Raw genomic sequence first — 13,709 nt, 5'->3', positions numbered from 1 at the left:
GAGTTCATCTTTAAACTTACATGACATAAGACAGCACTCCAAGTGACCACATGTCTGAGGGTAGACCAATGGGTTCAAAGTTCACGACCTCTGGGGCAACGAACTCTGGCGTGCCGAACATGACACGCACTTGCTCATGAGGATCAAGTTCTCTGGCTAGACCAAAGTCAATCAGTTTCACGTCATTGCCGGTACGCGTACGGAGCATGATGTTCTCCGGCTGAAAAAAAATAGTACTTGCTTTAAAAAAAGTGAAGTCTTTGGAAAGTCTCATGTGAAATAATTTTCTTCTACTTGAAACTTGCAATAACTCAAATCCAAAATCAAAAAACCAAAATCAAAAATCAAAAATCCAAATCAAGGAATGGTCGTTTGACAAGTTGTTTATATTTCATACCATAATCCAAAAGCAACAATCAGTTCTGAAATTTATGAGTTTCCTTTTCTCCAAGACAGACAGAGCTAGTACGCTGACCAAAATATCAACTTTACTGGTCCTCCTTAAAACCATGCACAAATCAAAAAGGAGGTACATTATACTATGGCAAAACTCCTTCACGCTGATTCTCCAGATTATTAAGTTCTTTTCAAAACAATGAGCGGTCATGTTATATCTAGGTACATTATTTTACCTCATCAATACTTGCCCAATGATAAATTCTCTGAAGACATTTTGGCTGTATCTTACCTTGAGATCTAGATGCAGGACGTGTTTCTCATGCATGTGTCTGATTCCTTCACAGATCTGCTTCATGTAGTCAACCACTTCAGGCTCAGTCAAGATGTGGCTCTCATCGACCAGACGATCAAACAACTCACCCCCAGACAAGCTGTGGAGCACAAACGATGGTGGTAAACAAGCAGGAAAGATTAGCTTCACTGGTTATAGTCTGTGAAAATTATTCTAAACGGTTTCTTAGAAATTAGACTCTTGAACTTTTAAACAATTCCACTGAACTAAAAAAAAAATGTAAATTGTGTGAATCCTTCATGTGTGAAATAGAACCCGTTAACTGAATATTAAGAACAGTATGCTCTCAGAGTTAATTTTGAGGAAACTCCACTTAGTCAAACAGTGAAAACAACAACCAAATCAAAAGAATAAGATGGTTGAATTTCAACTAAGATCTACTTTCAAATAGTAAGAATCTTTGCTTTTAAACTGTTCGTCACACTGTGTGAGTGGGATTTGACTTACAATTCAATGATCATAATCATCTCTTCATCGTTCTCAAACACCTCATGAAGAGACAGCAATGCCGGGTGATGGAGTCGTTTCATGATATCGATTTCTCGTTTGACGACGTCTCTCTCGTGACCCTGGCAGCGCAGGAACTTGGCGGCGAACGTTTTGCCTGTCGCCTTCTCGACGGCTCTGTAGACCACACCATATGACCCTCTGTGAAGGGAAAAACATGAGTTTCAGGAAAGTCAAATATGAAATGCAAGAATTTCATTAAAAATCTACAACACTAAAAGATAAATTTGATTTGCTTATTTTGTATCAAGATATGTCATATTTGTTTAGACCGTTCCAGAAGAACATTATTCTGAAGATTCCAATGAACTAAATGAAATATTTGACATTTGAAACAGTTAGGAGCAACTTCGGCAGAAGATCAACTGTTACATTTATTAGGAATGACTCCAGAGTCTAGTCAATGGGAAATTAATACATCAAGTTCAACTATCTGCAATCAAATTCTGTTTGAGTCACTTTGCGTCGCTCATACTATAAGTTGGAGGACAAGACTGTAAAATGTCAGTCTGCAACAGGTGTAGAAATCAATACCCACGGATGCTTGCCATGGCTGAATGTCTTGAAAAAAAAGATTGAGAATAAGGAACTACATTTGACCCTGGATAAAGGTTTTGCTATCTTCAACAGCATATAAGATATAAGATTTGAGAATAAAATCTTGCCTAACTTAATGCTGAACTTCTAACTTATGCCGTGTCTGAAACAGGCTTCCAGCTTGCTCCTAAGTAGTTGTAATAGGCAAAGGCCAAGACAACAGCTCTAGACCACAGATTTGGAAGCAGCATGTACTTGGAGGCAAAGAGATGAACTCCATTTTGGGCTAGGGCAGCAAGAGGTACTTACCTTCCGAGTTCTTCAAAGATGTTATAGTAATCATAGACAGAGCCGAATCGCTTGATGTAGTCAAACCGTGATGGGACCCAGCTCAGATCAACCAGGGAGTCGTAGTAGCGACGTTTGGCTTCGTAGTCCTCTAGCTCTGGACGAGTCAAGGCTGATGCTGTTGCAGTACAAAATATAACAACTTATTTAGCGTTAACAGCTAAAACAACTCTAAGGGTGGAAAACACAAGAATCGTTTTTACAACAAACTACAATGAGAGACTGCATTGAGAGGTGCATTAGAATAATTTGAAAGTTGAACAAAGAAATAGCCTGGAGTGGGGTTTGAAACCCTATGCTCCAGATTAACGTTCCGGTAATCCGTAGGTCACAGGTCCAAACCCCGCTAATCGGTAATCCAGGGGTTGCAGGTTCAAACCCTACCCCAGTCTTTGCTCAACTTTAAAATAAAAATTTTAAAAAAATGTTACATTTTTGTATTGTTTTGTTATAAAGTACTACAGAGAAAAAATAGAGGGCTTACATAAAATCAGTAAATTTTGCCAAAAACCTAAACGTACTTCTTCAGAAATTAATTCTTTATTCTTTATTCCACTTTTTCTTTAATAGCTCTTACATCAAGTGGCGTTCTAGCCTTGCAACAAACAAATTCCATAAAGATAAAAAATTACCAACTTACGTTTAGTTGCAATGACAGAGGATGCCTCACAAGGCTCACTAGCACCATAGGAATTCATTGCTGAGACTCTAAACTGATACTCAGACTCAGACTTCAACCCGACGATGGTGTGGAAGCAGTTTCTGCTAGTGATGCAGCGAGCCCAGGTGTTGGATCCAGCGTCGCGCTTCTCGACCACGTAGCTGATGATGGTGCTACCTCCATCATGGAGAGGTGGTTGCCATGAGAGACGGACGGTGTCCGAGGTAACGTCGAGGACTTCCAGGTTACGAGGTGGATCGGGATGCCCTAGGAAATCAAAGTGAGGAAAACTCAAATGAGATGAAAGTAAATCAAGAGTAAAACGATTATCCAGTTCAAGCTTTCTAAGAAATAGACCTGACAAAGCAGCTCCATAAGTTGAGTCCAGATCGCTTGAACTAGGGTTTTGTTACTAAAATCTTCACAATCGATGTTCAAAGTTTTGTTATGAAAAAACTTCTTGGAGAGGCAATGCAATGGAGGCACAAAGCACAAATTTCCTCAGCAAAACATTCTTCTTAGTAGCTCCAGAAAACTGACACCAAAGAAAATTTGGTCGAAATAATTTTTTGTTTATTTTGACCAAATTTTGATTGTAAAGTCTGTAATTAGATATTTAAGATTGAGTGCTAAAACACTCAATCTTAAATATCTAATGACAGATATTTTAGATATTTAAGATTGAGTGCTAAAACACTCAATCTTAAATATCTAATTACAGACTTCAAAATCATAATGATCTTACTCAGGATGTTGATGATGATGCTGGCTGACTCGTATCCCAACTCGTTAGTAGCCACCACGGTATACTTCCCAGCATCCTCCTTGGTGACCTTATTGATGGACAGCGTGGTCTCCTTGTCGCTAGTCTTGATCTCCAGGTTACCGGCGGGTTTGATGTCCACTCCGTCACGGTCCCAAGCGATGGTGGGTAGAGGGATGCCAGAGTAGGGTATGCGAAGCTTCAAGATCTCACCTTGAAGACAGTCAAGTGGGACGCGGAGGCGAGGCGGTACGTTGACTTTAGGAGCAACTGTGGGTTGAGAGAAAAAGACGATGCAAGGTTTAGAAAAGTTGTAAATAGAAGAATAAACTAAGAAACTGACTGGAGTAGGATTTTGACCCTGCAAGATCTAAAACACCATATTAGGCTGCAGACTGTGCTATCCATTCTAAGTTTGTTAGTCTCTCTATACGACAACATATTTTGTATCCCAAGGATACTAACACAGCAAATCAAATGTAAAGGAATTTGTAACAAAAAGAGTTCATTCCTATATGCAAAATCAAATTATAAGTGAATACGTAATTTTTTGAATATCTTAATTTCAACCTCACAGTATTCAACATTTGTTGATTTGGTCCAAAAGCAGAAATGTTAATGTATACAGGTCTCATTGCAATCGTTTACTTGTTCCTTCAAGAAAAGTAACAAAGTGTAACATTTTTCCTGTCCCTGTTACCTTGGTACTTTGTAGTTTGCCATTCAAGTATAAAAGAATGACTTCAGATGATTCTTAATTTATTGCGTAAGTAGTTAGCTATTCATAACTACTCTTGGAAGACGACTGCCTTGAGGGCTGCATCAGAATTATAGAAACATAAATGTCAGATATGTAACAGGGCCAGGAAAAAGAGTGGATCCCAAATTTATCGAACTACCCATGTAAGTTATAGGAAAAGGTGGAATCGTGAAAGCCATACCTTGTATCTGGACATCAGCCTTCTCCGTCTGCGACCCAGCTTTGTTCGTGACCTTAACCGTAATCTCCCCAGTATCCTCATCATAGACGTCACTGATCTGTAGCGTATGGATGTTACCGCAGGCTCGGATCTTATACTTCCTGCCGTCACGGATCTCACGGCCCAGACGGTACCAGGAGACTTGAGGAGAGGGGTAGCCAGCTACCTCGCACTCCAAGGTGCCTGCTCTGCCTTGGGTGACGGCGATGGAGTGTGGAGTACGGACGAAGGCGGCTGGGATGGATCCTGCGGGTGAGATAAATAAGACAATGAGTGAAAACATCATTCATATTGATAAGGGAAATAGACCAATCCAATGAGCGCCGCAATGATTAACATCTGACATAAGTATGTAAACACCGGCAATCGTGGACTAGGGACAAAAGGGATGGGCACAAACAAAGGGTCCACGATTGACCGATAATCTACGATTGAAAACCAAAGAGAACTGTTGCTAAAAAGTTACAGTACAAACAAAGGAATGAGGATTAGGGACAATAGGGGGTTCACGATTGCCGGTGTACAAAGATCGGTGCATGTAGAATGTCGGTCATGCATGTACTTGAATATGACACATGTGTCTGGAACACTTAGTGTGGCATTGGTGACCCGCACCTGTTGTTTCCCACGCCCAATGGAATGGCCTATTTTGTTGGTTAGGGACAGAAAATTATAATTATCTTATTTTCGACTCAAAAAGATATCTTTGATGATTAAACACCAATGGCAGATGACTTTTGTGCCAGTAACAATGGTACGTCCATCGTAACTGCAGAGGTCTGCAGCTGGACTGTACTGCAATAAATGACAAGATTTGGATCCAGAGCAACTGATTAATTTTCTCTTTTGTGTTTCATAAAGCTGGAAGTCTTTGGGTTTGACTTGTACTTGAGAAAGTTAATGGAAAGTAGCTATAAAAGGCTTCTATAAAAATGTAGTATGCAAATCTCAGGGACAAGAAAGATTGTAAAAAAAATGTAATCAGGACTAAAACATTTTCCTCTATCCAAAAAAAGAATTGTGCCTGTTTTTCATTTTTTTGCAAGTTGTTCGTACTTTTAGAATTGCTATTGCTCAATTCAAAACCTTAAAAGATTCTGACCAGTGTACATATACGCAACACAGAGACTGAGAGAGATGCACAAGTTTTCGAAGATAACCACATCGTAGGTGCTAACAAACCTCTTGGATCCTTGACCACCACTCTCTGTGAGGAAGCACTCGGCGGACCGAAGCCAGCTTTGTTCTCTGCGATCACACGGAACTCATACTCAGAGTCCTCGATGAGATTGATGATCGTGTGACTGTTTCCTGTCACTTCTTCTCTGTTTGCACGGAACCATCGTGTACTCGTTGTCTCTCTCTTCTCGATGATGTAGTTGGTGATTGGGCTGCCTCCGTCTGAGTCTGGTGGCACCCATAGGAGATGGACAGAGTGACGTTGGATGTCGGACACTGTGGGCTTACCTGGAGCACTAGGAACATCTTTAGGAGACAAACACAAAACAAACAATACCAAAAAGTGTTAACATTTGTAACAATAAATGGTTGGTAAAGCAAGTAATTGCACTGTCTAACATGAAATAGGGATTAATCCAACTTTATAAGGAATGCACCCAACGATTTTAATTTTGTTGTGGTTGGCCTCGTGACAACTTCAAATAAAGTTGCACATTTGAACTTTCTAGCGAATATACCCACTGTTGTGATTTTTCCACAAACTTAACATTTTCACAAACTTGGAGACACTGTAATAGCGTCGCTTTGGGAATACAGTATATATGAAAGCCTTTTCAAGAACAATTTACATGGGAAAGCTCACTCCTATTTTTTTAATATTGTGGTATTGGATGTATTCTTGCAAAGCTGACGCTTATCTTGTTTAAATTGGTCAGTTTTATATACTGGTATCTTTCTCATACTTTTGAATTTTTTTATCGAATTGGCCCTATAGAAAATGAAGAAACGTTAAATGTTAAATGTAACATCAATAGCAACACCAATTTGTCAGGAATATGGACAATGGAACTGACCATAAGGAGCCTTTGCCATGACTGACTCCCGCCCAATCAGAGGCTCGCTGGTGCCATATTGGTTCTCAGCGGAGACACGGAATAGATAGGCAGTGCCCTCCATGAGACCGCCGACTGTATGCTCAGTAGCTGATGACACGGAGCCAGCATTCTGCCAAATAGTTCTAGGGGAAAAAACCAATGAAACTGGCTTGGTGAAGGTCTTTTTATCTATGAGAGGTACCAATAGAATTGCTTATACTAGTACGTCTTGTGGAAAACAATATTGAGAAAGCTATTTGTAATAGCAATCAATCAAAGTCTTAAAAGAGTCTTCTTAGATATTATCATTGAAATAATAACCTTTTTTTTATTTAACCTTCTTAACATCACAATGGATCTTTTACAAAAAATCTTCTGAAAACTAATAACGGTATAAGTGCTCTTAAGCGATTCAAAGTTTCTTAAGGTGTTGGAACTCAGTTGAAAGGGCGATACAACACTGAGCAGAAAGAAAACAATCAAAATGAAATTTGTTTTGAGTTTTTCTTTTGGAAGTTAATTTTTTATCTCATTTGCACCTGTTTGCTTCTCTCATCTCTATGATGTAACGTAGGATGGGACTTCCTCCGTCATCGAGCGGTGGTTGCCACGACAATGTGATGGACTTCTTGCTGACTTCTACAGTGTGGATCGGGCCAGTGGGAGGGCCTGGCTTATCTGGAGTTGAAATAATTATGGCAATTCACAGTAAGCAACCTCTCACAGAAAATGTAGTTTTAGGAAAGTTTGATAATTTATGAAAACCAAAAGCACTACTTTCAGAAACATTTGTAAAATGATCATGAGTGCTCATGTCTCAAATTATTTTGTTCTGTGTTGAGGATATTTAATGAATCACAAGTGTACTACAATAATACAAGTGTTCAGTTGTTGTTTATCATGTTTTTGACACAAAAAAAGTCGTAAATTTATATAATACCGTATTAAATAAGTATAACTCTTGCTATAAAGGGGATGGCTTTAGGTAGTCCTTGTTGTTAGGCCAGTAAATCGACTTCAGTGGACCTCAGTGATAAATACTCGCACTTCCAAAATTTATTCAAAATACTTGTAACTCTCCAAGGTGTTTGAGACACCATCAAATTAAAGCTCATTTCATCATCTTCCATTTTCTGTTCAATTTTCAGGTGGTAATCAGATGACTTTTGGGAGAAAATTCCATCCAAAGATGATCTTAAATTAGCTCTACTAGCAAAACAATTTAGGGCACACAAATCATGATTTGGAATGCGAAGGGAATTTTGGGCCTATTTACCGGTCTTCACCCTTGTAAGATGAGCTCTATCACAAGGTACTCATGCATATTGCACAAAAATAAAAAGAACACTTTCACTTTTCGGTATTTTCCCGAAATCTATGCACAAAAAGAAATTCCAATATTCTTACCAACGACATGCACTTTAGCAGAGACCTGCTGGACTCCAAACTCATTCTCAGCTTCCAGGGTGTAGATGCCGCTGTCCTCTCTCTCTGTCTCTCTGATAGTCAAGTCGGCCTCGCCTCCCGAGGCATCGATGCGGTAACGTCCTTTAGTCTCCATCACTTCTCCGTCTTCTTTCTTCCACCTCAGGGTGGGTTTGGGTGTGCCGGTGAAGGGGATGGTGATGTGGAGAGTGCTGCCGGCACGGATGTTGAAGTCTCTCATGCGGCGGTCCAGGTCGAGTGATGGCAGCGCTGTATGAAGGCACAAGTTGGGATTATATTGCGAAATACGTTTCAAGTCATTCAGGTTAATTGATGGAGGGTTTTGTAGTTGTGACATTAGTACAAGTATAGTAAGTTTGTGTTACACATAGTTTTGAGCAACAGTGCCTGCATAGCACAAATGGAGAGGCAAATGCACAATTTGTGATGTTAAGGCAAGTTGTGTGCTACTCACTTCAATTCCTGTGATTTTATTGCACATACTTTGTGACATCAACTTTGCTTCATATTTGCATAAATTTGAAGTATAAACTGGACATTCTCCATTTTACTGAAAAAAACTTAACAGGTTCTTCTCATAATAACCCAAGAAATACATCTCATAAGACAATCAATCAATATCTATCTGGACACATCCTAATACCAATGTGCAGGAATAAGTGCCAGTACAAGTCATTATTTACTCATTAACATATTACAAACTGGGGGCAATATTGTGCATCTATAAACATGCTTGATACAATGTATACACAAACAATGCCAATTGTCACTTACATTTGATGTGGAGCTCTGCAGATGCTCGGACCTTCCCGTTCTCATTCTGTGCCACTGCCGTGTACATTCCACTATCCATCTCCCTAGCTTCGTGTATGGTCAATCTGTGTAGACCATCCTTGTCTGTTGTTATGCTGAACTTGCGACCGGTGAATAGCTCCCTTCCCTTACGGATCCTGTGACAACCAAGATACAAATGTAACGGTTTGTCTAAACAGCTTAAAGTAGCAAGCTTATTTAGATTGAAAATCATTATAAGCTTGACTATTTCATAAGGGAATAAATATGTGGTTGGTTGGTTTTAAACAGGCACGTTTAAAGCCGGCTAGGAACCTGGACGCTGATAAAGGCCCAAGCTGAAATTCCTATTCATAAATACCTTTCGGTCAAAAAGTCAAAACAAGTCAAAAATAATAATTTCTAACGATTTCGTTCAACAATTTTACTTCATGTCTTGTGAAACACCCCTCTAGCTATGTTTAGGATGTAGTATCTTCCGACGTAGTTGCACCTAACCGCTTCACACATTGAACTTTTTTTGTACCTAATTAAAATCTTCGGTATTATTTGGTTCTGTGTGACTCTAGAATGCCAGTCTGAAACAGGTGTTTTTTACTTTTTTCAAAATTGAGAATGTGTACTTCCTTAATTTAATGTAAGCATAATACTATGGAATTTTTCTGAAAAAAAGAAAGAAAGTTACTACATTGCTCGGGTGAGACTCAAACCCACACCCTCCTATCTACAGGCTAGGGTTCTACAATGACTTTTTGTTGACAAATTCAGAGGTGAGATCGGGGAAAACGGGAAAATCCACAAAATAATTGGCAGAGGGTTTCGGGCTGCTGATGGCCCAGAACAACGTAGGGTATGTGGTATATGTTTGTATTTGCCAAAAGGCACCCCTCAAACTACCAATTTCTTAGTAGTAGCCGATATTTAAAAATGTGAAACTTACCAGTCCACTTGTGGCGTTGGTGTGCCCGCAACTCTGCAGGTAAACTCAGCTTTGCTCTTCTCTGCAACCATCACATTGTGTGGTTCCTCAGTGAATGTTGGTGGTACTCCAGCTACGAAAAAAAGAAGGATTCAAATTGTCAAATGAAATGGCTGATCACATACTCCACAACTTTAATCAGTTGTAACGAGAGACACAATAATGTAAAAGATACAGTTTTTAAATTACTTGTGCAATACCAATGACTTAAAAAACAAAGGAATTCATGCCAAGGTCTCTGTTCAATGTGTTAGCAAAAAATAAAAACAGGCTTGTAAAACCATAAAAGCTGATGCTTACTTTAACTTCTTAATTTTGCTCACTTAAAAAGGGTAACAAAAGACAGACACTTATTCACTTTGTACGAAAAAAATGTGTCAATTAACCTTTTTTTCTTTTAATTAATCACAATCTAAAAAAGTCTGTAAATTAAAATATTAATAAAAGTGTATAAAAAATGACACAAAGGCAAGCCTACAACAATAACATAGCTTTGTCTCTATATTTTCTAATTACTAAATATTTTTGATTACTTACGGAGTGATTCTTTTGTGACGAATGCCTCTGATGCTTTGCTAGGATCGCTCTCCATCTGAGCAGCATTCACAGCACAAACCCTGAAGACATACTCCACGTTGGGAGTCAGGTTCTCAACATGACAGGAGTTAGTAGGGGCGGTCATCTTGTCTGTCCAGTCATAGGAGCCCTTCCTCCTACGCTCTACTGTGTAGTGGGTGATGGGCTGACCCCCGTCGGAGAATGGCACGGTCCAGCTGAGCTTGACCGAGGTCGGTGTGACGTCTTTGATGGCTGGGAAGCCGGGTGGGGATGGCCGTCCTAAGTGACGTTGAGAAAAGAGGATAACGGAGAAAAATGACAAAGATTACAAAATGATGTTTACAACTTTTTTTTTCAATTTAAAAGATTTTGCCGAAATTTGGACCACATTGAGTAAATAATAAATCATAACAATCATAATATGTAAAAAAAAGAATTCTTCAAAATAGAGGACACTGACAAATTGGAAGACTACTTCTATTAGATATTATATATATTTCAATGAACTTATTTTTTCCCAAATTTGGGTTTTTCTTTTCTTTCCCTCAGGCTAAGTAGATCAATTAATATTGGCTGATAGAGCACTGTTACGGTAATCTGGAGTTTACAGGTTTGAATTCCACCTCATTAAAAGTTGGCATGAAAAAGTAGATCAGTTGAAAGTGGTTACATTTCAGTAATCTGAGGTTACAACTTCAAATCCCACCACAGTAAAGTTTGACAAAACGGAAAGAAACATTTAGATATACTTACTTGCAGGGTCTTTGGCAATCCTGGGTGGATGCGTCGGTTGACTAGGCTTGCCAAGCCCGACGGAGTTCTCAGCCGTCACCCGGAATTCGTAATGATGGCCTTCCACCAAGCCCTTGACCGTGTACGTGGTGTCCAACACGGCTTCCCTGTTGATGCGCTTCCAGTGACTGCTGAAGTTTTCCCGGACCTCGAGGACGTAGCCTGTGATGGGTTTGCCGCCGTCGTGTTGCGGCTCGGTCCACGTCAGTGTCATGTGGTCGTGGTAGATGTTGTGGACTTCTGGTTTGCCTGGTGCACTTGGCACAGCTGAAGAAAAATAACAGAAAGATATCACAGCGATTGTTTGAAAGCTTGGAAGCAACTCTTAATAAATTGGTCGCAAAATAGTACGCAAGGTGTAGTGAGGGCAATATCTGATCTGGTTCAGATAATGTCGTCACTGAATCATAATGGACACAAACAGATCACAGTTTCTTGCAGGATGGAAGTTTGTGAATTGTGGAGATGTCAACTGTGGATTTCGTTTTGCCCTTCATTGATGTAAATTATGTCACACAAGCTGCGCAAACTTGATGATTGAGTGGTTAGAAGTAGTAAACAAGCGGTCACTGGTTGAGGTCCACCAAAGCCAGCTTGTAACTTTATCGTAAGTAAGATTTGAGGCTTTGCATGGTGGAGATACTAAATAATGAAAGGTCTGCGGAAACACCATGTGCGAATAATTTCTCAAGTAAGAGAATGGTTCTGAAAAGAACCAGAGGTATAAACTTGACGTCCCGGTCAGTATGCTCTGACCATCTTTATTGTGCAAGTTCTCGGACAGCACCAAGTATACAGTGAGTATACAATAACGTTAAAATTTAAAATAGTTTATAAATTGTAACGCTGATACGCAACCTTCAAATTAATTGAAAGGCTCACTTTGCCAAAGCCTAATATCAACTTATCTTATTTTAAGTACCGTACTCTAATAACTCCATTACATCAGTAGTCTATTTCTTTCTTAGCCAAAATAATTGTAAAAAACCAAAAAAACTTACAGTAGAGGCTCTTGCAGACCACAGCCTGTGATCCTTCCAGAGGGCTACCAACTCCGTTGATATTCTCAGCGCTCACTCGGAACTCATACTCCATGTTCTCACTGAGTCCCGTCACCGTGTAAGACGTGGTAGTTGCGTAAGTCGTAGCCACTGTCCACATCTTACGGCCTTTCTCTCGTCTCTCCACAGTGTAGTACTCAATCTTGGAGCCACCGTCTTCTCGTGGTGGGGACCAGGAGAGGCTGACTGAGAACCGGCCGATGTCGGAGATCTCAAGAGGGCCAGTGGGTGGACCAGGAACATCTGCAAATGATAAGTTGACGATAACGAACACCTGTAAAACTCTGATTTTCACAATGAAATATGTTTATGGTGCATAATGTGTCATTAGATAAACAACTTTAAATAAAAAGAACAAATAGTGTTTAAATTATGACGGGTGAACTAAGGTTTTGGGGCATGATTTAAGTGTTTTTACTGAGGTTTTGGTGTGATCCAGTAATATCATTATATACATTACATGCATGAAGACATATTATTATATGTCATTATAATCAACAGACTTCATGTACTACACAGTATCTAGCAGAGATTTGCCATTAAAGGATGATAATCCATGCTGAACTTCAAAAAAAAAATTGCAATTGAAGAGTATTCTATTAATCATTTTGAATTTCAGGTTCTGCCATTAATACTCTGATACTAGACTATGTCCTCACTATCTTCGGGGAATTCTTTGCAACACCAAACTTTTGTTCAAATAATTTTGCGACAACCAAGGTGGGAGTTACACCTTATTTTTATCAATATTTTATAAGGAAATGGGGAAGGGGATGTGTAGCATCGATTTAAAACAGTCATCTGCACTCCTTTTATGGTATAATTATTTAAATGACAAAACAAACAAACCGAGAGTTTTCACATATTTTTTTTGGGGGGAAGGGGGGAAGGAGAGGCTGTTCCCCATTGGCAACCCCTCTCGGATTTGCCTTTGGTGACGACCATACTGGATACAATAAAACAAAGATTCTATTGAGGAGAATAAAATACCTACCAACAACAATGACATGGATGTTAGCCGTATGTTTGCCAGCCTCATTACTGACGGTCAGCGAGTACTGCCCAGTATCAGACCTGATGGTGTTCTTGATGACCAACTCAGTCCTGTTCTCTTGTTTCTCAATCTTAGTTCGGTTGTCTTCACTGATGCGGCGGTCGTGACGGTACCACTCGGCGGTCGGTGTTGGGCACCCGGTGAAAGGCACATAGAGGCGAAGGATGTTACCAGCACGGACGGTGATGACGTCTTTGTAGTCAGAGAGGTCGATCTTTGGTTCAGCTGGAAATGGAAGAAAGTTGCAAATCTCATTGTTAAAAATGTTAAAGATAAAAAAATTAAAGACTTTAAGAGAATCTTTCGATTTTATGAAATGTGGCATAGCTGCACAACGTTTTAAATAATCTAAACATCTTGGACGAGGATAATAAGAGCATTTTCAACAGCTGTTTGTGTATGATTTTGTTTGGTCACAAAAAAGTC

At 39.6% G+C, this 13,709-nt stretch overlaps 1 protein-coding gene across 1 annotated transcript in view; it reads right to left on the bottom strand.

The window, feature by feature from the left end:
- The window catches only part of LOC119721199 (twitchin-like), a 50,992-nt gene that overhangs the window by 26,464 nt on the left and 10,819 nt on the right, over positions 1-13,709 (bottom strand). The window contains exons 14-30 of the mRNA XM_038191125.1: positions 13,224-13,508; positions 12,170-12,472; positions 11,130-11,435; positions 10,356-10,655; positions 9,780-9,891; positions 8,822-8,997; positions 8,009-8,296; positions 7,141-7,279; positions 6,581-6,744; positions 5,730-6,032; positions 4,509-4,793; positions 3,550-3,837; positions 2,784-3,071; positions 2,105-2,261; positions 1,199-1,399; positions 689-830; positions 21-220 (exon numbers count right to left, since the gene is read on the bottom strand). Coding sequence (XP_038047053.1) covers positions 21-220; positions 689-830; positions 1,199-1,399; positions 2,105-2,261; positions 2,784-3,071; positions 3,550-3,837; positions 4,509-4,793; positions 5,730-6,032; positions 6,581-6,744; positions 7,141-7,279; positions 8,009-8,296; positions 8,822-8,997; positions 9,780-9,891; positions 10,356-10,655; positions 11,130-11,435; positions 12,170-12,472; positions 13,224-13,508 — 3,937 coding nt within the window. The remainder of the gene's footprint in view (positions 1-20; positions 221-688; positions 831-1,198; positions 1,400-2,104; positions 2,262-2,783; positions 3,072-3,549; positions 3,838-4,508; positions 4,794-5,729; positions 6,033-6,580; positions 6,745-7,140; positions 7,280-8,008; positions 8,297-8,821; positions 8,998-9,779; positions 9,892-10,355; positions 10,656-11,129; positions 11,436-12,169; positions 12,473-13,223; positions 13,509-13,709) is intronic.

The sequence above is a fragment of the Patiria miniata genome, unplaced genomic scaffold (assembly GCF_015706575.1).
Source record: "Patiria miniata isolate m_02_andy unplaced genomic scaffold, ASM1570657v1 HiC_scaffold_13, whole genome shotgun sequence".
NCBI lineage: Eukaryota > Metazoa > Echinodermata > Asteroidea > Valvatida > Asterinidae > Patiria > Patiria miniata.
Note: the sequence above shows the minus strand (reverse complement) of the source record. Positions and strands in the feature narration are given on the sequence as shown.